Source organism: Fundulus heteroclitus, chromosome 3 (genome assembly GCF_011125445.2).
Source record: "Fundulus heteroclitus isolate FHET01 chromosome 3, MU-UCD_Fhet_4.1, whole genome shotgun sequence".
Taxonomy (NCBI): domain Eukaryota; kingdom Metazoa; phylum Chordata; class Actinopteri; order Cyprinodontiformes; family Fundulidae; genus Fundulus; species Fundulus heteroclitus.
Genome location: NC_046363.1, coordinates 44,732,691 through 44,756,360, shown reverse-complemented (window position 1 = coordinate 44,756,360; position 23,670 = coordinate 44,732,691). Strand labels below are relative to the sequence as shown.

Sequence of the window (23,670 nt, the reverse complement as noted above, 5' to 3'; positions counted from 1 at the left end):
CCTTCCCTTTTTTGTGGTCTCTATCTTTTCACAGAGTAATGGCAGCGCCCTGTGGTCACCTTGGCAGCAAGGCCTCAGTAAATCGTCTCCCCCTGAAATGTTTGTTTGTTCATGTTATGGCGATTGTACTGAAACAACAATTTCCCCCTGGGATTATTAAACTATGTCTGATTCTGATCAGAACGTGAGACCAGGCGTACCTTCTATGAAGAGAAAAATGACAGAACAAAAAGTTAAAAGCTGAAGTAACAAACAATGCAAATTGGAGAGCAGTAGAAGAACTCAGTAGAGTGAGAGAGATAGACCCTGATGTCCTCCAGCAGCCTAAGCCTATAGCAGCATAACTATAGAGGTAGCTCAGGGTAACCTAAGCCACTGTGACTAGAAGCTTTGTCAGAAAGGAAAGTTTTAAGATTAGTCTTAAAAGTAGACGGGGTGTCTGCCTCATGGACCAAAACCGGGAGTTGGTTCCACAGGAGAGGAGACTGACAGCCAAAGGATCTGCCTCCCATTCTACATTTAGAGTAGCATTCTACTGTAACTTGATGGGTTGAGTAGTTGTCTTGCAAGGCACTTAACTTCACCTACCAATCTGTGTATTGCTGTACAAATGTATGCGTGTTAGTGAGTGAGTGAGGGAGTTTGGGTGAATGTAGCTCTGTACTGTAATGATCAGAGGAAGCGGACCCAGAATTCAGCCAGACCAGCAGAGGTTTCTTTAAAAAGAAGGATCTTTAATAACAGAAATCAAAAACGGAGACAAAACCCAAAAAGCCTGTAGCAATAAAGACGGCAGAGAAACAAACAGTCCAGTGGGGCAGGCAGGGCAGGAACAGACAAAAACAGGATGGCTCAGATCTCTGGAGACAAAGGGTCAAAAATCCAAAAACAGAGACTTTGCAGGAGGAGACTCACCCATACTCAACAAGACGACCTGGCACTGATGTCTGGTCTCAACGGTTTATATGGAGGTGGAAGCAGGTGAAACCGGGGAGTGGTGATTGCAGCAGGGGTGGAGTAGGGCAGGTGTGCAGGGTAAGTAATTAGACCAGACATCAGTGCTGAGGCTCAACACAAGAACAGATCAGGGGTCCGTTCTTCGTACGTCGCTAACTCAGTTAGCAGGATTTCATTGTTGACGATTTGGCATGATCTTGGATCGTTTGGTTCTTCGAAAGACTTCCTGCACTTGTTGTCATAGCAAGATGTGCGCCAGCTTAAGCCTGCTCCAGAGCAGGCTTATTTCATGTAAACAAGATTAGATCACGGCTGTATAAGCGGAGGAGATGGGAAGTCTGCCGTAGCCATGTCCATTTTTACGACAGCAACCTGTTGCGGAAGGTGCAAGAATAATTTGCAGAGTTTTTCGAATTAATCGCGTATTGCGCAATAGACAGGATCCTTTAGCGCAGCGCGACAGTGTAATTCTAGAGAGATTTTCTTGGTGGCTGTTATAAACAGACAAACACATCATTTAACAGTGGCTTTTAAAGAGGAAAAAGTGGTGTTGGAGCCATAAATCTAAAATTTTAAGTTATTTGTATGGTGGTTTGCTTTTTATTTTTATCCTATAGTAAGAAGATTTGTTCGGGCCATTTTGTTGTGAAGTTTAGTTTACTTTGAAAGGCTTGCTTCCTGTCGAGCCGTATATTGTATTAGAAAAAACTATGGATGGATTATCTAGACACGGAGCAATACAGTTTTACCGTGTAAACTGTGAATGACTTGGAAAAGGAAGAACTTCATTTTTTATGGATAAAGATTTTTTTTTGTTAAAATTCCCAGTTTGCATGCGTCCTTTAATTCCAGCGTCTAAGGAATGACACTGAAACTTGGATATCTTGACATAACAAGTGCCTTTTTAAAATAAAGTGTAATAATTAAAGGCTACCATTTTGTAGAATATTCTTGTATTTCACTTTTACTTGTCCCCATGTTCTAGTGGGTCTCGTGGAGGCTCTGAAATTAAAGAACAAAGTAAATGTGAGATTATTAAAATGCAAAAATTCATACTGTAGAATGTGATAGAAACATGGAAAATATTTACGCATTAATTTGTCTGCTGCTTTTTGCCAGCCCTCTCTCCTGGCTTTAACAGATTTTGAGGTGTTTTAATTAATGACTCAAATTCGGCATAACCTTCCATTAAAAGCTTGTGTTCTGCTTGGGAGAAAAACTGTGGGCGTTCTTTGGCCATGCTGAACAGCCAATAGCAGCGCTGCTGATCATTGTTTCTACTATCGATACATTTCCCCTTTTAAACAAACCCATGAACGCGCAGTTGTCTCAGATAACTCAATCCAGTGATACTAATCGTAAACAACAGGTGTGTTTGAAGAACCCAATTAGCCGGATCAGGATTAGCCGGATGAAATCATCTTGGATGTCTCATTTGATCTTGGATGTTTTAAGCAACGTACGAAGAACGGACCCCAGACAAACCTAAAAAGCTGACAAGACAAATGGACAGAAACAAAACAACCCCGAAGTACAAACCTAAAACAGAAAATAAAGCAAAGACTAAAACTGATGACAAAACAGGAAAAACTAACAGTAAACAAGAATCTAGACAAGACAAAACTCAAAGCAACCAGAGAACCAAAGACAGGAGGGTAAAATAACTTACATAACCAGAACAGAACCCAGAATATTACATGTACAGTGCTTTGAGTGGTAAGTATGACTGCAAAAGCGCTACATAAGTCCAGTCCATTTATCATTTAGGGACTCTAGGAACCACCAGCAGACCAGGGGTCCGTTCTTCGTACGTCGCTAACTCAGTTAGCAGGATTTGATTGTTGACGATTTGGCATGATCTTGGATCGTTTGGTTCTTCGAAAGACTTCCTGCACTTGTTGTCATAGCAACATGTGCGCCAGCTTAAACCTGCTCGAGAGCAGGCTTATTTCATGTAAACAAGATTAGATCACGGCTGTATAAGCGGAGGAGATGGGATCTCTGTCTTAGCCATGTCCATTTTTATGACTGCAACCTGTTGCGGAAGGTGCAAGAATAATTTGCAGAGTTTTTTTTATTAATCGCGTATTGCGCAATAGACAGGATCCTTTAGCGTAGCGCGACAGTGAGAGATTTTTCTTGGTGGCTGTTATAAACAGACAAACACATCATTTAACAGTGGCTTTTAAAGAGGAAAAAGTGATGTTGGAGCCATAAATCTAAAATATTTAAGTTATTTGTATGATGGTTTGCTTTTTATTTTTATCATATTCAGTAAGAAGATTTGTTCAGGCCATTTTATTGTGAAGTTTAGTTTACTTTGAAAGGCTTGCTTCCTGTCGTGCTGTATATTGTATTAGAAAAAAACTATGGATGGATTATCTAGACACGGAGCAATACAGTTTTACCGTGTAAACTGTGGATGACTTGGAAAAGGAAGATTTTCATTTTTTATGGATAAAGATTTTTTTTGTTTTGTTAAAATTCCCAGTTTGCACGCGTCCTTTACTTCCCGTGTCTAAGGAATGACACTGAAATTTGGATCTCTTGACATAACAAGTGCCTTTTTAAAATACAGTATAATAATTAAAGGCTACCATTTTGTAGAATATTCTTGTATTTCACTTTTACTTGTCCCCATGTTCTAGTGGGTCCCGTGGAGGCTCTGACATAAAAGAACAAAGTAAATATGAGATTATTAAAATGCAAAAATTAATACTGTAGAAAGTGATAGAAACATCTACCATGGACAGTATTTACACATTAATTTGTCTGCTGCTTTTTGCCAGCCCTCTCTCCTGGCTTTAACAGATTTTTAGGTGTTTTAATTAATGACTCAAATTCAGCATAACCTTCCATTAAAAGCTTTTGTTCTGCTGGGAAAAAAACTGTGGGCGTTCTTTGGCCATGCTGAACAGCCAATAGCAGTGCTGCTGATCATTGTTTCTACTATCGATACATTTCCCCTTTTAAACAAACGCATGAACGCGCAGTTGTCTCAGATAACTCAATCCAGCCATACTAATCGTAAACAACAGGTGTGTTGGAAGAACCCAATTAGCCGGATCAGGATTAGCCGGATGAAATCATCTTGGATGTGTCATTTGATCTTGAATGTTTTAAGCAACGTACGAAGAACGGACCCCTGCAGTCTGAGAGTGAAGTGCTCTGATAGGAACATACGGGGTAATCAGAGCTCTGATATATGATGGAGCTTGATTATTAAGGGCTTTATATGTTAGAAGAAGAATTTTAAATTATATTCTTGATTTAACAGGAAGCCAATGAAGGGAAGCTAAAATTGGAGAAATATGATCCCTCTTGTTGATTTCTTGTTGTCTATTAGCTGTGACAATCTACTGGGTTTCCTTAGATAGGAAACTGTTTTACTAATCTGTATTTGATTGAATTTGACTTTGAATTTGACTAAAGTGCCTTGAGATAACATGTGTTGTGAATTTGTGCTACATAATAAATAAAATATAATTCAATTGAAAAAAGATATCAATGCTAAATATACCAAAATGCTAAATTTTCCCTTTAAAAATCTTTAATCATAGAAGAGTAAAGAATCTGTAAAAAGAAAGCACATACATTTAACTCAACTTAAAAATCGTATCTTTTGTCATCATAAGGGTGTCTTTTAATCCAGCTGGGTACAAAACAAAATAAATAATGAAAGAATTAATATGAAATACAATAAAACTGAAGGCCTACATATTTTTTTTCATAAAATAGAATTTTAGGTCAAATAATTCTATGTCAGAATATACATTTTGACCCAATAAAGACCTTCTAGCAGGTCAGTGCTTCGTAAATGAAATAAAAACAGAAATAATCAGAATGAAATAAAATTCAGAAAACTTCATGAATTCATTCAGGTACTATGTAACATTTTTAATTTGGCATTAAATTGTATTGATCACAGAAAAGCTTTCCTTTCCTTTTGACAAATTAAATTTAGAAAAAGGCAATGAAATGAGAGTTAAAATACTTTTTTCTATTATTATAAATGTCTGCAGAAACATAGGATTAATTAGGAAAGTTGGAGTAATGTTGAACTAGATATCATTACAGATTTTAGGTTGCAAAAAATAAACAAAGCATGAAGTTTACAAATGCAAGGAAAATAGTCTATTTGGTTGCAATCTTCAGTTTTTCCACTAGATGTCGCCACATTCTCTGTGTTGAGCATTTATGGTCTTAATTTAGTACCAGCTGAATTTAAAAGCTTACGTGTTTTAAACTTTAGCACATTTTAGTGTGTGTTCAGCCACTTTCATATGAGCCATTTCTCTATGCAGTTGGTGAACACGGTGAAGTTGGAGTGCCAGTGTGTGTGCTCCACGCCGGACTGAACGCACACCGACACGTCACCACGAGCGTCCAGCGTCCTCAGACCAAACGTGTCGCGCTTGTAAAACTGTCAGAGGAGAAGAAGACAGAAACACATTTCCTGCGTTTAAGCATGAGACTGTTGAGTCTGACAGGTTTTAATAACATAAGCTGAGCTGTTTGTGGAGCTGTTGAGCTCTGATACATTTATACAGGTTTTCCAGGTTCGTTTTCATTAAAGCTTTCCTACTAAAGGAAGCCACTCTCTGACTGATGCAACACAAAGCCACTGAAAGTCCAACTTTAGCCTCCAGGAACATGGCCAAGGTGACCCAGCTCCTCATAATCTTCATAAAACACAGATTTCTTCCCACATAAAAGGATGTTTTAGCCTAAAATCATTCTTTCTTATCACACAATATTGATTTCAGTTGAAGTAGTCAAAAGTCTCATCAACAGATAGCAGAAAAGAACAGTTTGACACCTACCTCCTGGTTCCTCATTTCCACAACATCTTCCCTGGCATCATAAAACCCATAGTAGCTGTGCAGAAAGGAAGAACCAGTTATTTCTTGTTCTGAAAACCCTGTTTTCAGAACCTTTCTTCTTTGTTCAAATGTTTCGTCTCTTCTCTAAGATACTTCTTCAGCCTGAAGAGTTTCAAGTAATCTCAGCCTTACAAGCAGCACCTTAGTGTGGCGGATCAACAAGTTAAGCTGTGGCAATCAAAACTAGTTGCTCACGTGCAAAAGAGGATCATCAGGCTACCAACCGATCATTAACGCTCTGATGTCCAGCTATTGTTTCCAGGGGGCTCGGTCATGCTTGCAATAACAGCATTGTATAAGGCCGACAATTGGACTGTTTAACAACGGTTTCTCTACACAAAAATGGCTTCCATAAACATTTTTGCGCAGGACAAGGCTGTTGCTCGTATTTTCAGAGGTGGACACTGCTAACCCGAACGATTGCTTCATTACCTCATATTCCGCAAATGACAAAATTAGCTTTGCTACGTTTAAACTGATGATAAATAAGGACACTCAAGGAAGCTAACGCTAACTGCTAACCATCAGCTGTCACATAGTCTGTGTCACACATCTTCAGACAAAAGGTGCTGCACGCACACACACGGCGCTTGGCAGACATGAACAGCACTGCATGTTTCAGGGGACAGCTGGTTTAGCTAAGTATAAATTGCTTTTAAACTAACTTTACATGGCAGTGGAAGCTTTTGAGGAGAATTAATATTCTGTGCCCAGGCTGCGGCATCTTCGAAAAAAACATAGTGAGCAAGTGTGTGCTGTATGCCAGTTCTTGAGAGAGAAACAAGCAACCAGCTCTTTCACCTCTACCTTGTAAACAGAATAAATGAACAAGCCTAAAGTTGCTGATAATAGTGCCAGTAGGTCGGAGAAACAAAGCAGCCATTGGCCAAAAGGATGGCCCAGCAAAGAAGAGCAACATCATTACATCAGGCCAAGATTATGTGGTTTACACTCATCTGCAGGCCTGCAGTCCCTCATTCAGGGATGAAGATGTTCTCATTCTGGACAGAGAGGAATGTTGGTTTGAAAGTGGAGTAAAGGCAGCCATTTTGTGCAAGAAACCGTTGTTAAACAGCAGTGGAGGCTTCAGGGTCCAATTGTCTGCCTCTTTTATTACAAGACTGAGCCCCCTGGGAACAATGATGTCAGAGCACTAACAAGCCATTGGTAGGCTAATGGTCCTCTTTTGTATTTAACAACCAGTTTTGATTGTCCCAGTTAAACTTGTTGATCCTTATGTAAAGGTACTGTTTATAATAATAACTATAAGAGTTTCTCTTTCGTAGAAACTTAATGTTGTAAAACAAAACTATGAATGGCTGCTTATCTATTTTGTTGTTGAAGATCTATTAAAGTTATTTTTACGGTTTCTGCAGTTCTAACTCTCAGAATGATTATTCTAACAATTAGCAGGCAATGAGACAAATAAGTAAAACATTTCTGAAATTGGTGAAACCTGGATTGCCACGGAGTGATGACCCCATCATCTGGACCTCCAATCAGCACCATCTTCTTGATGCGCAGGAAGTTTTCTCTCCATTCTGAGGAAAGGATGTGCAGATAAGATAAGATTAAAGTGTTGTTTTATATAAAGAGCAGTTATTAGAGGAGTTAAACGGGTGATTCAACCTCTTTGTCGATGATGTTTTATTATTTCTCCAAAATGTGGATTCTTTTCTTTTTGGGATGCTGACATTTAGAATGTTTTGTATCTGTTTCTTATCAATCCATTAACAAAAAACAGATTGATAGCTCTTTAAATTAATGCAAATATTCACATCCGGCCCAATAATACATTTTGTAAACTGGCAGCATGATTAAACTCAGCTAAATCATCCTTTTTCACTATTGGTATGGGCAGTTGCAGTTATGGTCCTCTCTAAAACTTCAATATATTTAAATGAAACCAACAAACCACAGCTGACCTGGTTTAAGTGTGTTAACTCAACCCTCCATAGATTCTTTTTGAAAAGACCCTACAAGAGGCTAGAAGCAGTGGACGCTTAGAGCTTCCAAACTTTTATAGCTACTGTGTGGCTAATGGTTTGTAAAAAGCCGGTTAAAATCAGTGGAAACACAACAAATTTATCTAAGCACGTGAAAAACCATGAGCAAGAAAACGTCGAGCGACAGAAACGGAGAGAGGAGACGGCACTTCTCTCATTGCCCCGACAGACCCACAGACTGACGTCACTGACTGAGGAGTTTCAGTCCTCCAGAGAACATCCAGGTAGATCAGAGTGGTCATCTTCAGCAGCAGTTCATGTTAACTTTCAAAGTAGATATTAACTATCATATGTTACTGGAGCCCACACAGAAAGTGTAATTAAGACCTTGAAAGAACCCAGTACATATATTAAAAAGTGTTATTTAGCTAATCCTTTATTTATACCACAACAGGAAAATAAATAGGATTAAAGCAACAGGCAGGTGCACACAGCACAGGAAAATTTCATAAGGATTGAAATATATAAGAGGTGGAATAGGCAAAAAAACACTATGAACATAACTTTATTATTATTATTTGTTTGTAATAGTAAAATAAAAATTACAAACTCTGAAAGGTCAACAGTTTCATGATACATCAAGCTTAGGGACTGGCTAATATTTCATATTTTGGCTGCAGTGCTGCTGTTCTCTTATGAAGAAAAGATCAACCAGTGCACTAAATTCAATAGATGGGTTGAAAATATCCAATAAAATACAGAGATTTCCAGGGCATGAAATATACAATTAAGTTGACTTTTTTTTTGGTGTGTATGTGTGTGTGTGTGTGTGTGTGTGTGTGTGTGTGTGTGTGTGTGTGTGTGTGTGTGTGTGTGTGTGTGTGTGTGTGTGTGTGTGTGTGTGTGTGTGTAGAGGGGGGGCCCAGAAAGACTGCATTAACCCGGGCCCTAGCAAAGCTGTCAGCTGGCCTGACTGTACATCACAGATGTGAAAAACATAGATATGGACAAAGAGACAGGTCAGTTATCTCAGAGCAGCATCTTTATTCATGATGTGTTACTAATACTGCAAAATTCGGATTATTCTCTTTTGCGGACAATAACATTTCTTATTAATCCATTAACTAAACAGATAGCTCCTCAAAGTAATGCAAATATTTACATCAGTCGAAATAGTCCACAACATTTTGAAAACTGGCTGCATGATTGAACTGTTATTGTCATAGTTGTTAGAGTAGATATCAGTGGCAAGTTTGGCATTATAAGTTAAGTGGGAAACAAAAACTCTACATATATTAGCAGCAACTAATTCATCTGTGTTAAAAGAGCAGGTTTTTATCCTATCCAGTTTGAACTGGCTGGTGAGGTTTTAAATGTTTAATCTCTAATTTTTGTGCAAGATGGAAAGTGCTAAATTTAGCCTTTATCAAAAAGAATCCACACCATTCGTGTTTTGTCTTAATAGCTAGCAAGGAAAACCAGTAATGTATGGCTGCAATCACCACAAACCACACAACGTAAACGTGACGAGCAATTGCAGTATTTCAATTGGACGATCTAAGCTTGGAGCTTTAGTGTTCATTGACATTATAAGGCAGTGCTTGCAGAATGATTTCGATCAACAATGACTGTCTTCTTGTTGCTCCTCCTTGGCTGACGTCTGTTTGCGGTAAGGCGTATAGACCAGTTCATTGTTATTGTTTTGATACGGGATTTTCGCGCATGCGCGCCGGACTGGTTGGCAAAAGACGAACACAATGGCGGACGCAAACAGCGAAACTGACGAGTTCTCCACGTATTTTTCTTCTTTAGATAACGTATCACAAGATCGTTTTAAGAATAAGTTGATAGTTGATGGTATCAGATTGCCAGATCCACACAGCAAAAGCCTGAAGGGACTGAGCGAGTCTGTGAAATGCTGACCAAGGGTTCCATACCGCGACATATACAGCTGCCTTATAAACACGCAGGCCAGTACAGACGAGAGATCATGAAAGCCATGAAACCACTGGACGGCTACAATTATTGTATATAGGGAAAAAGGCTCCAGCAACGCCCGCGACGCCATGAGGGATTAAGCGGTCAGAAAATGGATGGATGGATGGATGTTGTTCACACGTTTGTGCAACAGCAGAAAGCGGCGTCGGACACAGGCCGCGTCTCAGCAGAGGAAGACCCGCCCGGTAGGATAAAAAAAAAACATTGTTTACTACGAATTATTTTGGTGTTTTTGTCTTGTTAAAATGGGTGGGGGTGTTGGCGACATTGCAGCGTAAACACAGAAGTACTAGCGCCCGTGAACAGGGGCGTAATGGAGCGATCGCCACCTCCCCTCCGCCGCTATTTAAGTAGAACAATGACTAGAGCAGAATTAAGTTGTATTTACCGGAGATGAAGTGTAGACTGCAAATTCTGTCGTAGTATGATGGCTCCCCCAGTCCATTGGGAGTGTCTGCCTGCGCTCTTTTCATTGAAATATCCATTTCATTCTTCGTTCTTCCTCCTTCGGTAAACGACAGAAACGTACATCCAACGATTTGGAATGCCTCTCTGTGCAACGAGGAGCACAACAAGTCGTAGGCATTGTTTAAATAAACGAACTAAAAGTACGCTCTAAATAACCCGTTTTGTCATGTAGTAGACGAGAGCAGCTCTGTTTTTTGCCAACCACCATGCCCGGATGTAGCGCTGACGTCACGCGTGAACTACCCTATTGTATCACTTCCTGTTTTCACTGCGTGAGCAACGGTTTGTTGCTCCAGATTCTCTCGCTTTTATCTTTAATCTCTTTGCTGTAACATCTGTTTCTAACACATAAGCACTTTTAAAACATTTTCTGTTGCTGCACATCACGCTTGGGAACTCCTCGTGTTTCACGGTTTGCTCTCTTGGCGTGGTAGAAGGGCGCTAGCCTAGCTTTAGCCTAGCCTAGCTTTAGCTCCACAATGGCTTCCTCTCCTACTATTACTTCAGCTTCTCCGTCTCTGACTAAGTCTCCCCTTATCTCCTGCTCTCTGTGTCAGATGTTTAGCTATTCCTCTGCCTCCTTTAGTGATAATGGTACTTGTAATAAATGTAGTGTTTTTGTAGCTTTGGAGGCGAGGGTGTCAGAATTAGAGTCCCGGCTCCGTGCTATGGAAAGACCAGCTGATAGCCGCCCCTCTGCTAGCGCGGAGCCACATAGACCTAGCGTTAGTTCACTTAGTGGTCCTCCAGAAGCACCCGAGCAGCCGGGTAAGCAGGCTGGCTGGGTGACAGTTCATAGGAAGCATAGCTCTAGATTTCAGCCCCCAGTTCACCACCAACCCGTCTGCGTTTCTAACAAATTTTCCCCACTCAGCGACACACCCGCTGAGAAGCCGACCCTGATTATTGGGAGCTCAATAGTCAGAAACGTGGCACTAGAGACACCAGGGACCATAGTTAAATGCCTGCCAGGGGCCAGAACGGGCGACATAGAATCTTACCTAAAACTGCTGGCTAAGGATAAGCGTAAATACAGTAAGATTGTTATTCACGCTGGCTGTAATGACACCCGGTCACGCCGATCGGAGGTCGCTAAAGTTGGTGTTGCTTCAGTGTGTGAGTTTGCTAAAGCAATGTTGGACTCCGTAATTTTCTCTGGTCCCCTGCCTGCTCTGACCAGTGATGACATGTTTAGCCGCATGTCATCATTCAACCGCTGGTTGTCTAGGTGGTGTCCTGAAAACGACGTTGGCTACATTGATAACTGGAGAACTTTCTGGGGAAAACCTGGTCTGATTCGGAGAGACGGCATCCATCCTACTTTGGATGGTGCTGCTCTTCTTTCTAGAAATCTGGCCGGATTTATTAGTTCTCCAAAATGCTGACAACCCAGGTCCAGACCAGGAAGCAGAGCCGTAGTTTAACACACCTCTCTGCAGCTTCTGTACTGTTACCCATCCATTATCCTATTGAGACGGTGTCTTTCCCACGGCCAAAACTTAACAGATCAAAAACTTATCTAAAAGGAACAAATCATAAAAACCTAATAAAAATCAATACGGTTCACCTTGAACCTAAAAATAAAACAATTAAATGTGGTCTATTAAATATAAGGTCTCTCCCTCCAAAGACTTTGTTAGTTAACGAATTGATTTCTGATAAACAGATTGATTTGTTTTGTCTCACAGAAACCTGGCTACAAGAGGACTACGTTAGTATAAATGAGTCAGCTCCCTCCAATTATTCAAATTTCCACATTCCCAGATCTGTGGGAAGAGGAGGAGGAGTGGCAACCATCTTTCAGTCTGATTTATTAATTAGTCCCAGGCCAATTAATAACTACAGTTCTTTTGAACATTTAACCCTCAGTTTCCCTCATCCAAACTGCAAAGCAATAAAACCTCTTCTGTTTGTTGTTTTGTATCGTCCACCAGGCCCTTACACTCAGTTTTTGGATGAGTGGTCAGATTTCTTATCTGATTTGGTGTTAAATACTGATAAGGTTATTATAGTGGGTGATTTTAACATCCATGTTGACACAGAATGTGATAACCTTAGTGTAGCCTTTAAAACTATCCTAGATTCAATTGGTTTTGCTCAAAATGTGCATAAACCGACGCACTCTTGGCTCCATACTTTAGACCTTGTGCTGACATATGGCATTGATTGTGAAGAATTAACAGTATTTCCTCACAACCCTGTCCTATCTGATCATTTTTTAATAACATTTGAGTTTAATCTAACTGAGTTCTCCACCCCCAAAAGAGGGTTCCATTATAGTAGATCTTTATCGGATAATGCTGTATCAAAACTTAAAGAGTCTGTCCCCTTTTTAATATCCTCCATATTGCAGAAATGCCCTGTAGATGGCAGCAATGTTGTTTCTTCCAATTCACAAATAGATGTCTTTGTAAACGGTATCACTTCGTCATTGCGTTCTACATTAGACAATGTAGCTCCCTTGAAAAAGAAGGTGATTATTCACAGGGAGCTGGCTCCTTGGTTTAATTCAAAGCTGCGTTCCTTGAAGCACAATGTTAGGAAATTGGAGAGAAAATGGCGCTCTACACACCAAGAGGAATCCTACCTAATCTGGAGGGACAGTCTATTGTTGTATAACAAGACCCTTCGCAGAGTTAGAGCAGCATATTTTTCATCATTAATTGAGGAGAATAAGAATAATCCTAGATTTCTCTTCAATACAGTTGCCAAACTTACCCAGAGCCACAGCTCTGTTGATCCATCCATTCCCTTAGCTCTTAGCAGTAATGATTTTATGGGATTCTTCATAAATAAAATTGATTCCATTAAAAATAAAATAATTGGCATCCTCCCAAACATGATTACCTCATCCTCAGTAAGTGAGGCAGCATTGGAGGAATCCTTAGAACCTGTGCAGTGTGTGAACTGTTTAGAAGCAGTAGAGCTTTCTGAGCTATCTAAAATTTTAGCTTCATCTAAACCTTTTACCTGCATGTTAGACCCAATCCCAACCAAGTTGTTTAAGGAGGTATTCCCTCTGATCAGTGGTCCTATTTTAGACATGATTAATCTATCCTTGGTAAATGGATATGTACCACAGGCTTTTAAAGTAGCTGTTATTAAACCTTTACTTAAGAAACCATCTCTTGATCAAGATGAGTTAGTAAATTACAGACCTATATCTAATCTTCTTTTCTTATCTAAAATTCTTGAGAAAGTAGTTGCTAATCAACTATGTGAACATTTACAAAGTAATGACCGTACTTGAGGAGGTTCAGTCAGGCTTTCAGAGCTCATCATAGCACTGAAACATCTCTGGTGAAGGTCACCTAATGATATTCTCATGGCCTCAGATAATGGACTTGTGTCTATACTTGTCCTGTTAGATCTCAGTGCTGCATTTGATACAGTTGATCACAATATTCTCCTACAAAGACTTGAGCATACTGTAGGGATTAAGGGAAAAGCATTAGGCTGGTTTAAATCTTATCTGTCGGACAGATTCCAGTTTGTTCATGTTAATAATAAATCTTCTTCAAACTCTAGGGTCACCTGTGGAGTACCACAGGGTTCAGTCCTTGGACCAATTCTATTTACTATATATATGCTTCCGATTGGCAAAATTATCAGACAGCATGGGATTAATTTCCACTGTTATGCTGATGACACCCAGCTATATTTATCCATAAATCCTGATGAATCCAATCAGTTACTTCGACTGCAGTCATGTCTTGATGACATCAAAAGCTGGATGACTTTAAATTTCCTGCATTTAAATTCTGACAAGACAGAAGTTGTAATCTTTGGCCAGAGTCTTCAAAAAATAAAGTTCTTAATTAATCACTTAATCTGGATGGCATTAACTTGGCCTCTGGTAATAAAGTTAAAAATCTTGGTGTTGTTTTCGACCAAGACATGTCATTTAAATCCCATATTAAACAGGTTTCCAGAGTTTCCTTTTTTCACCTCAGTAATATCACCAAAATTAGAAACATTCTGTCCAGGGGTGATGCTGAAAAACTAGTCCATGCATTTGTTACTTAAAGGCTGGACTATTGTAATTCTTTACTAACGTATAAAGCCCTTAATAATCAAGCTCCATCATATATCAGAGCTCTGATTACCCCGTATGTTCCTAACAGAGCACTTCGCTCTCAGACTGCAGGCCTGCTGGTGGTTCCTAGAGTCTCTAAAAGTAGAATGGGAGGCAGGTCCTTTAGCTATCAGGCTCCTCTCCTGTGGAACTAACTCCCAGTTTTGGTCCGTGAGGCAGACACCCTATCTATTTTTAAGACTAATCTTAAAACTTTCCTTTTTGACAAAGCTTATAGTTAGAGTGGCTCATGTTACCCTGAGCTATCTCTGTAGTTGTGCTATGATAGGCTTAGGCTGCTGGAGGACATCAGGGTCTAATTTTCTCACTCTACTGATTTCTACTGTTCTTCAGTCTACTGTTCTCCAGTTTTGCATTGTATTACATTGAAATGACTGTCGTCATTTCAGCTTTTAACTTTTTGCTCTCTCTCGTTTTCTTCATAGTAGGTACACCTGGTCTGGTGTTCTGTTAACTGTGACATCATCCAGAGAAGACGGCTCACCCGCTACTACCATCTAATGTGGAACAGATTACTAGATCAATGTGTGCTTCTGTGCTTTTTTGTCTCTCTTGTTGTGTCTCTGCTCTGTCTTCTGTAACCCCAGTCGGTCGAGGCAGATGACCGTTCATACTGAGCCCGGTTCTGCCGGAGGTTTTCCTTCCCGTTAATGGGGAGTTTTTCTTCCCACTGTCGCTTCATGCTTGCTCAGTATGAGGGATTGCAGCAAAGCCATGTACAATGCAGACGACTCTCCCTGTGGCTCTACGCTTCTCCAGGAGTGAATGCTGCTTGTCGGGACTTTGATGCAATCAACTGGTTTCCTTATATAGGACATTTTGACCAATCTGTATAATCTGACCCAATCTGTATAATATGATTGAACTTGATTTTGTAAAGTGCCTTGAGATGACATGTTTCATGATTTGGTGCTATATAAATAAAATTTAATTGAATTGAATTGAATATGTGTATAAAGCCTATGGTTGTATTTGTGCCCCACAGCTGTCTGCTGAGAGCATGCTGGGCATGCACACAATGATTTCAGATGTTTCATTTTTGTCCTGAGGATTTAGCCTAATAAAAATGTCTGTATTCTGGCAAAGAGTTAGATATATGTACACAAATGTTTATCACAGAATCATATTGGCAACAGAATCAGTCTTTATGCAATATTCCTCTTTAAAGAACAATCCTGTTCCACTGATTTTTTTTTTTTAATTTTGCTTTAAAGGATTGGGAAAGTCTGCCAAGACACTATGCTGTGAGGACAGGATACATTTACATAATTAATGAATAATAAAGGTGTCAACTTTTACTACCTTTCATGAACTTGTGAGGTTTTTCACCGTTTATCAGCGGCAGGAAGGTGTTGCCCCTTAGGTAGTCGGCTCTATGGTGAGGGTCTGCACAGAGAGAAACCATAATCTTTGTTTTATACTCTGCTGACAGAGAAAGTCAGGCAGCCTTTCTGCTCCAAACTCACCATTCCAGTAGCTGCACATAGACATTTTTTGCCCCATTTTGTTGTAGCAAAAGATATAAACCATCTTCTTTGCATGGTTAGGAAGCACCTTCTTCAGGTAATCTGTGTCTGTGAAAAAAGACCAAAACCATCAGCTGTGTATTTATTATCCTCTAAATAATTGAGGTTTGTGTGAAGGAGAACAGATCTGGACATGTAAACACTAGGAAACATCTAACCTCCGTACTGTCCAGCCAGCGGAGATGACAGGGAGATGAATGTGTGCACGTTGTGATTGGGAGACGTGGAGAGAACTGCTCGACAGATTACACCGCCTTAAAAAGGAAAATAGACAAAATAAGGCAAGCATCAGTTTAGGCGATCATTGCTATCAGCAATATTTTATTAATCCACCTGGATGGGGACGATCTGACTGGTGTGAGAGATTCAACAGCAACAAACAGTAGATATGAGTCACCTGCTTACATATACCTGCTTCTGCCAACTCATCCCTGCCAGAACTTCTCTTCTCATTTGATCTGACCTCATCTCGTGTGATGTGCTTTGACTGTACTACTTCCTTTGAGCTCAGCCCACTGGACTCTGCAGCATGTCTGCATGCTGCAGTTCTGACTGTTTCCCCCTGAGTTCCAGCCGCTAGCTCTGCCCGTTCTGGTGGTTCCCTACGTTGTTTACTGCATCTGCTGGTCACCCCTGCCTGCCTACACTATCAGCTATTAAATCCTCTGTTTTATTCTGGTTCCACCTGCATCTGCTCAAGGCTGGTCCTGCTTGCCTGTTGTGTCTACCACTAGGTGGTGTACGAGTAGAGAACAAGAAAAACGAGAAGAAGTGAGATGGAGAAAAGGAATACATGACATTACTATTCTGCTGAACGAGTTCTGAATAAAAGCTGTAAAGAGTTATTTGTCTATGTGAGCTTCTACCTCATCCTGGCTTCTAAACATAACACCTCTCTCATTACTCATTCCCTCTCAATAAACCTTTAAAAAACACGTAACTCTGCCCGGCTGAATATCTGGTTCACCAGCAGTAACTATAGCTGAATTAAGACTTGACTCGGTTTCACTAAAGCAGTAACACATCATTATCATGGCGATTTATTCTGCACGAGACCAGGCTAACAGCCAGACATAGGTAATTCTGCTACCTTCTCTGTTCAGTCATTGGCAACACTGACCAGCCCCAAGAGTGAAAAAAAAAATACAAACCATAAGGATCTGTTACACAACAACTGTTAATGAGAAGAATGTTATTTCATATATTTATCATGGATAATTTAATTGCAAATCACATATCCTACATTGAATTATTTAAATTTGTTTCAGAGTCTAAGATTAATATTTTTGATGCAAATAATGTTTTTGTTAATTATCAATGCCGCTGTTGAAATCTGATATGAGGTGAACATTGTTTTGCAAAGTTGTTTTGCTGAAAAAATGCCATCCCTCTGTAGCTGGGGGTGGGTATTTACCTGAATTACTTCAACCTGGCTTGACATAGTCGCAACTCCTGAGCCTGGATATGTCTTCGTGAAATGGACAAAGCCGAGACGCTCTGATCACACTAAGTTAAGCCTGGCTTTATCTCTTACCTTGGCTTTCTAAATTCTGCTTTTGTGAAACAGCCATCTGGTCGTGTCCAGAAAACAGAAGCAGATCAGGTGTCCAATGAGGGCAAACCGAGACGAGGAAAACCAGGAGATTAGAAACTACGGCTTCACGCTCATCCAGTCATTTGCATCTAGTCAAAGGCTCAATGCAACCGGCTGGGTTTTCCTTAGACTGAAAACTTTTAACTAATCTGTCTGGATGATTTTATTGACTCTGTAAAGAGCTTTGAAATGACATGTGTTGTAAATTGTTACTATATAATTAAAATGATTTGATTTGACTTTAACACCTATAGAGCTGGACTTGTTTACAACCATAAAATTATCTTTTGCAGTTGGTACTACTGTGTAACTGACTTGGGCCACCCTGACTAAGCAGGCTGTACTCCCTCTCCACTGAACATAAAGTCATGGATGAATGTAGAAACTTCATTTGTGCCTGGAAATGTTTTTTGTGTTTTTCTTTTATGTTTGAAGGTGAGAAATGATGCATTAAACCAGTTTTTATCATAAAGTGGTCAATTCATGGTAATCACATGTAGGGGCTTACTGGAAAGGGCATATATAGGCTAACACTAATATTAATGCAATCTGTGCATGATGAGGCGTGATCTGCAGCCATAGTTGTCCTGTTTTCTCTGGTTCTACCAGGTTTAGGAGCTGGAGAATAATTTGTGCAGAATGGCAAATGAAAATAATCTACTCTAAAATATTATTATCATTAATAATAATAATAATAATAATAATAATAATAATAATAATAATAATAATAATAATAATAATAATAATAATAATAATAATAATAATACATTTTATTTCAAGTGTTTTTCAAAACACTCAAGGACACTGTACAGGTAAAGACAATAAGTGGTAAAAGCCACATTGTCATAATTACAAGAAACAACACAAACTACACACAGGAAAGTAACAGAAAATCATAATGAAAAGGCAGTCTTCAGGGGGGAGTCTTCAGATGTCAGGGGGGAGTGAATTCCAGAGTTGTAGAAATGTTGCGAGCTGCTTAGTTTTGCACTGCCTGAAGCTTGTGAAGGGATTTTTGAGGAAGACAAAAACGAAGAGAGTTACAGTAATCGATGCAGGAAATGACTAGACTATGAACGAGAATACAGGTGGAACCAGGGGAGAGAGACTCTTAACCTGAGGTGAGAGGGAGATTACAGAGTTGTCAATGAAAGGGAGAAACTGTCAGCTTTGGATAATGTAGATTTGGTTCCCACTGGGAGGATATCTGTCTTGTCATTATTCAATTTAAGAAAGTTGGAGGTGAACCAGGATTTTATTTCAGTTAAGTAGGAGATTATTGAAGGAGGTGGGAGTGAAAAGTTTGGTTTACAGGAAAGATAGAGCTGGGTGTCATCCGCATAGCAGTGAACATTAATGTAGAATTTCATGAATATGTTGCCAAGGGGGAGTATGTAAATGATAAAGCAGGGGTCCCAGGACAGAGCCTTGGGGAACACCGGTTGTAACTGGTACCTATAGTGCATTAGAATGTACTTTGACCCACCTTTGGAATGCACAAAACATGATTTTAATAGGTTGTTCTATGGGTGATGCTAAAAATCTTAAGCCTTAATCTCCATGATTCTGGCTCGGCTGTCAGTCTGCTCTGTCATTTTCCAGCACCTCAGCAATTAAGATCATCATATGCATCTGTGAGCTTTGCTGCTGCATCAACCAAGTCAACCTCCTACACCTGTTTCTCTGCCTTAGTCTGTCTGCATATTTGCTCTCAACATCTCCAGACTTCTGCAGAGGTTTTGCCTGCCTGTATCAAGGCTTTATGATTAATAATAAACCTTTTAGAATGCAAAACCATGTCATGTTTAAATATCTGGTTCTCTCAGTCTGGGCATTAGATTAATGCAATTTTGTGCTTTATCACCTTGTGAGAAACACAGCAGATGGACTCCTTTAGGAGACTTGTTCATGATCTCCTTGATGGCCTTTTTGAAGTCTCGGACCTGCATCCACAACGGCTTCAGACTCTCCAAGTTGTTGTAGAGACTAATGGTATGTACCTCGGTGCCTGGATGTACCTGGATGCAAATGAGTAAAAAAACATGAACCAGAGGGGAAAATTATATATCCGAGTGAGTAAAACTGTAATTACAGATGATCCTGGCAGCTCTGTAGCTGATCCATATCTACCAGGTGTTCTCCCTAAAATAAAACTGATTCTGACAATTTGAAATTTTCCTCTATGGGGATGATAAAGTTTATCTTATCTACATATTCATATGATTTTCCCACTGGCACACCACCTAGTGGTGTGCTAATTGAATTACTAACAGCTTTTCTGCAATAGCTACTATGGAAGCCTCTAAGCATCATAAGTGTGACAAAGTAAACATGTCCACCGTGTTTAGCTACTGCTAATTGCGAATAGCTACAGTCTTGGTGTGAAATGTTTTTTGGCACTGTTGCCAAGTCCGCTTGTTTTTTTTCTAAAACCACTTGAAGAATCTGTGAGTCTCAGTTTTTGGGCTCATTTCTAAATGTGCAGTTGCTTATTTAGGCTCTAAAATAAGCAACTATAAACACCAGTAAAGGAACCTGCCGGTCTTGCTGCTGCACTAAAGACAGTGAACGGGCCAGCCGACATCCCTCGCAGACTACATATACACACCCTTCGTCCCTGAAAGGGAGAAAGCGGCATAGGAAGAGAGAGGCGAACAAAACGACCCGTTTCTGCCGGTAGGACAAAGTGGTTGCTGGACCACACTGCCCTGTTTCTAACATAAAGCCAAAAATTAACTTCCCGGTTATATTAAATTAACTTACCTGTCCAGCAGAAAGCTGCAACCTTCGCATCCGTCCCCTCTACCTCATATAGTATCTCCACCTGGTAATAATAGCTACACCAATATAGACTCTCATTTTCTCCCGGTTATTACTTTTTATTTTCTTGGTTACTTTCTCTTCCCTCTCACTGGGCAAGGAGTATGAATGGTCCTCCATTTCAACTGAAAACGGCAAATAGAATGATCTACAGTCGTCTTTGCTTCTTTTCTACTCCTCCACCAACGGCACGTCTTCATATAGAAAACAGATATGGGAAAACGCGTAAGGCTGACAAGTTGGTCCTCTTTCTGATTCTGAAATCAGAAATAATGACGCAACATGGCACCTCCCAGTGTGTGCACCGCCACCTATGTATTTATAAACTACAAATTCTAAGCTATGAGAACAATAATTTTGATGTGAGATTATTAGACTTTGCCAGAATATGTATTTATAAAAGCAATACCTGATTTTTGCTAATTAAAATCCAAATTAGTTACACACTGTCCCTTTAAAAAAGTTTATGTGCTCATTTCCTCCACTGTTCAGGTGGTGGATCAACCAATCAGCTCTCTCTGTTTCTACCATCTTCTCTGCTTCAGACACTCTAAGGCTCTCTAAAAGTGCTTCTCACTACCCCTAACTTTCTTTTAGAGTTTATTTATTTAAAATAGGACTCATTATTCATTGACATGCTCACAACAAGGTTCAACATGTAAATATGCCAGATTTAGCCATGCAGGCTAATTTCATCTGCACCCCCGTGGCAGGTTGATGTAGAAGCATTGAAAGACAATACATAAACACAACATACATACAAGGCATGTTAAAATGAATAGTTAGTGGAAAAAGTAGAGTACATTAACAGCACTCTATTAATACTTAACTCTCTCCTTAGATAGGAAACTTTTTGACCAATCTGTATAATCTGATTCAATGTGACTTTGGAAAGTGCCTTGGGCTGACCTGTATCATGAATTGGCACTATATAAATAAAATTGAATTGAATTGAATGCCTAGAGGGCTTTGTGAATAACTTTTAACTTACCGAGGTAAAATTCTAAGATTTTTCTTAAAATTACATCACTAAGAGCTACTTTTAGTCTTTGGATTCTTTGTGAATATGGAAACTGAAGAAGGTTATTCCTGCTTTCATCAGATCTTTTCTGGACTCCTGTGATGTAGTCTCACTGCTGGTATCTCCTCACCAAACACAACCAGCCAGTTTCTCCAGCTCTGGGATCCAAACCGAGATGTTAAGGTGTGGCTGCCCCATAGTTGTGAAACAGCTTAAATCCACATGTTGGCCAATTTAAAGCTATAGATACATTTAAATGTCTGGAAAAGAGCCATGAGTAGTTAAGCTTTATTTCTTTATTATATGATTATTTATTAAATGTTATTTTTTCTTTTAATATGTATTTATGTTTATTTTTCTCTGGCTAAATTCATCATTATATTGGTTAATTTTTACTATATTTTTGTGTTTCTGAAATAAAATAACTTCATAAAAAACTTTAGAAGACCTCCAGAAACTCTGGAAAACTGTGAATCTACATAAACGTCAAAGAGCAGAAGAAGGTCTAAAGGCTATTTGTACATAAAATGTTGAAAGAACTGTAAGTGGACCAAGAGTTTTGCACAGTAGGATATTTTTAAAATGAATGAAAGAAAAAAAACGAGATAAAATAGCATTCAAATAATTGCAACAAAGTGTGAAACTTATGACAGATTTTTAAAAATAAATGTAGGTTATCAGTTATGACTAAGTATTCAAAAGTTGAACAGACCCACCTTCTTAATGAACGTGGAGAGAGTCTCAAACTCCTTGGGTCCGTCCAAAATGCCGTGAACGATGACGACCGGCTTGTATCCATCCGTGCAGCGTGCAGCCAGTAGCACCAGCAGCAGCACCGCCAGGGGAACCCTGCTGGTCCACGGAGCCATCATCTCTGCTGGAGGATCCACGGGAGCAGGAGATCTGAGGAGAGACTTCTTGTATTCTCTGAGAACATGCAGGTTCCCTCCTATTTATTACGGTGGGCGTGTTCATTTTACCACATCCTTCTTCTGTCGTTATTTCATCAGAAATCCAACCCACGCTGCAATGAACCCATTTAACACTGTAGCTCTGAGTTCATCAGGCCATCACAAATGTTAGAGGCAACTCCATGAGAATGAAGAAGAAGATATGAAAGGAAATAAGCAAGAATTACATGCTGCTGAAGATTGGGCTACTGTTTGTTCAAAAGGTTCATTTAAATGAATCATTTTCACTTTTAGTCAGACAGCTGCTTCTTCCCCCCAACAACCAGACCGCGTCACATTTAGTTCATGTGGTGGTTAGAAATCAATGGATTTCTAGCTTGAAGTGACGTAGAACAAAAAATGAAATTAAATAAAATATGTGGATCATATTGAGAATAGTTGCTCTGGAGCACAGCTCATTTCTTTAGAGGAGATTCTGAAAAACTAGAAATATATGACATTATTAAACCACTTGGATGTTAAAAAGACCTAATTATAATAATTATAGTAGGTTATAGATTATAACTCCATCTCCAGTCCTGGCGACCCAACCTGGATGCTTGGCTTTTGATATATATATAAGGTGAAAGCTTTGACAGGTATTTTTGTCTTAAGTTTTCTGGTTTTAGAGCTAACAGGGCTGTTCTACTAGCAGTTATGCAGCTGGTTCAAGATGTACCAAATACAAGGGACAAATGGAAAATTATAATGACAAGATAAGAAGTTGCACACTGTTGTCACCATTACAAGGAAATTGCATTGGTTCCAGGACTGAGGAACAAAACAAACAAAGAGAAAATAATAAAGTAAAGTGAGTCATAGATTAAACAGTGGAATAAGCATAAATTTCTTTAACAGTCATCAAGAGTCTATATCTCTGTGGTACAAACATGTTGTAGGTAAGAAAGTGAAATGTACAGAACATTATGAACAATAACGAATAGGAAAAACAGGCAACTCGTGAATAAATAATTATCAAGTCTTGATTGAAATTTGTTGTTGGACCAAAGTGCAGGAAAGCGTCCAGGAGTCACTTTACATTTAATAAAAATACTAAAAGTTGTAAGACAGAAGTTGTAATCTTTGGACCAGAGTCCTCAAAAAATAAACTTCTTAATCAATCACTTAATATGGATGGCATTAAATTGGTCTCTGGTAATAAAGTAACAAACCATGGTGTTATTTTTTTACCAAGACATGTAATTTAAATCCCATGTTAAACACGTTTCCAGGGTTTCCTTTTATCACCTCCGGAATATCGCCAAAATGATAAAATATTCTGTCCAGGGGTGATGCTAAAAAACTAGTTCATGCATTTGTTACTTCAAGGAAGGACTATTTTAATTCTTTACTATTAGGAAGCCCACCAGATGTGTATTTTCTATATTAATTGTGCAACATTTGTGTACCT

The 23,670-nt window shown here is 39.4% G+C and overlaps 1 protein-coding gene across 1 annotated transcript; it reads right to left on the bottom strand.

Annotated features, from left to right (window-relative positions):
• Positions 1 to 4,535: 4,535 nt before the first annotated feature.
• On the bottom strand, positions 4,536 to 22,239 carry LOC105924692 (lysosomal thioesterase PPT2). Its single transcript, XM_036135506.1, has 8 exons — positions 22,026 to 22,239; positions 19,333 to 19,486; positions 16,033 to 16,128; positions 15,815 to 15,922; positions 15,651 to 15,734; positions 7,297 to 7,381; positions 5,781 to 5,835; positions 4,536 to 5,380 (listed from the first exon to the last, which is right to left on the bottom strand). Exons 1-8 carry the CDS (start codon positions 22,179 to 22,181, stop codon positions 5,237 to 5,239), a joined length of 882 nt encoding a protein of 293 aa, XP_035991399.1. The 5' UTR covers positions 22,182 to 22,239; the 3' UTR covers positions 4,536 to 5,236.
• Positions 22,240 to 23,670: the final 1,431 nt, after the last annotated feature.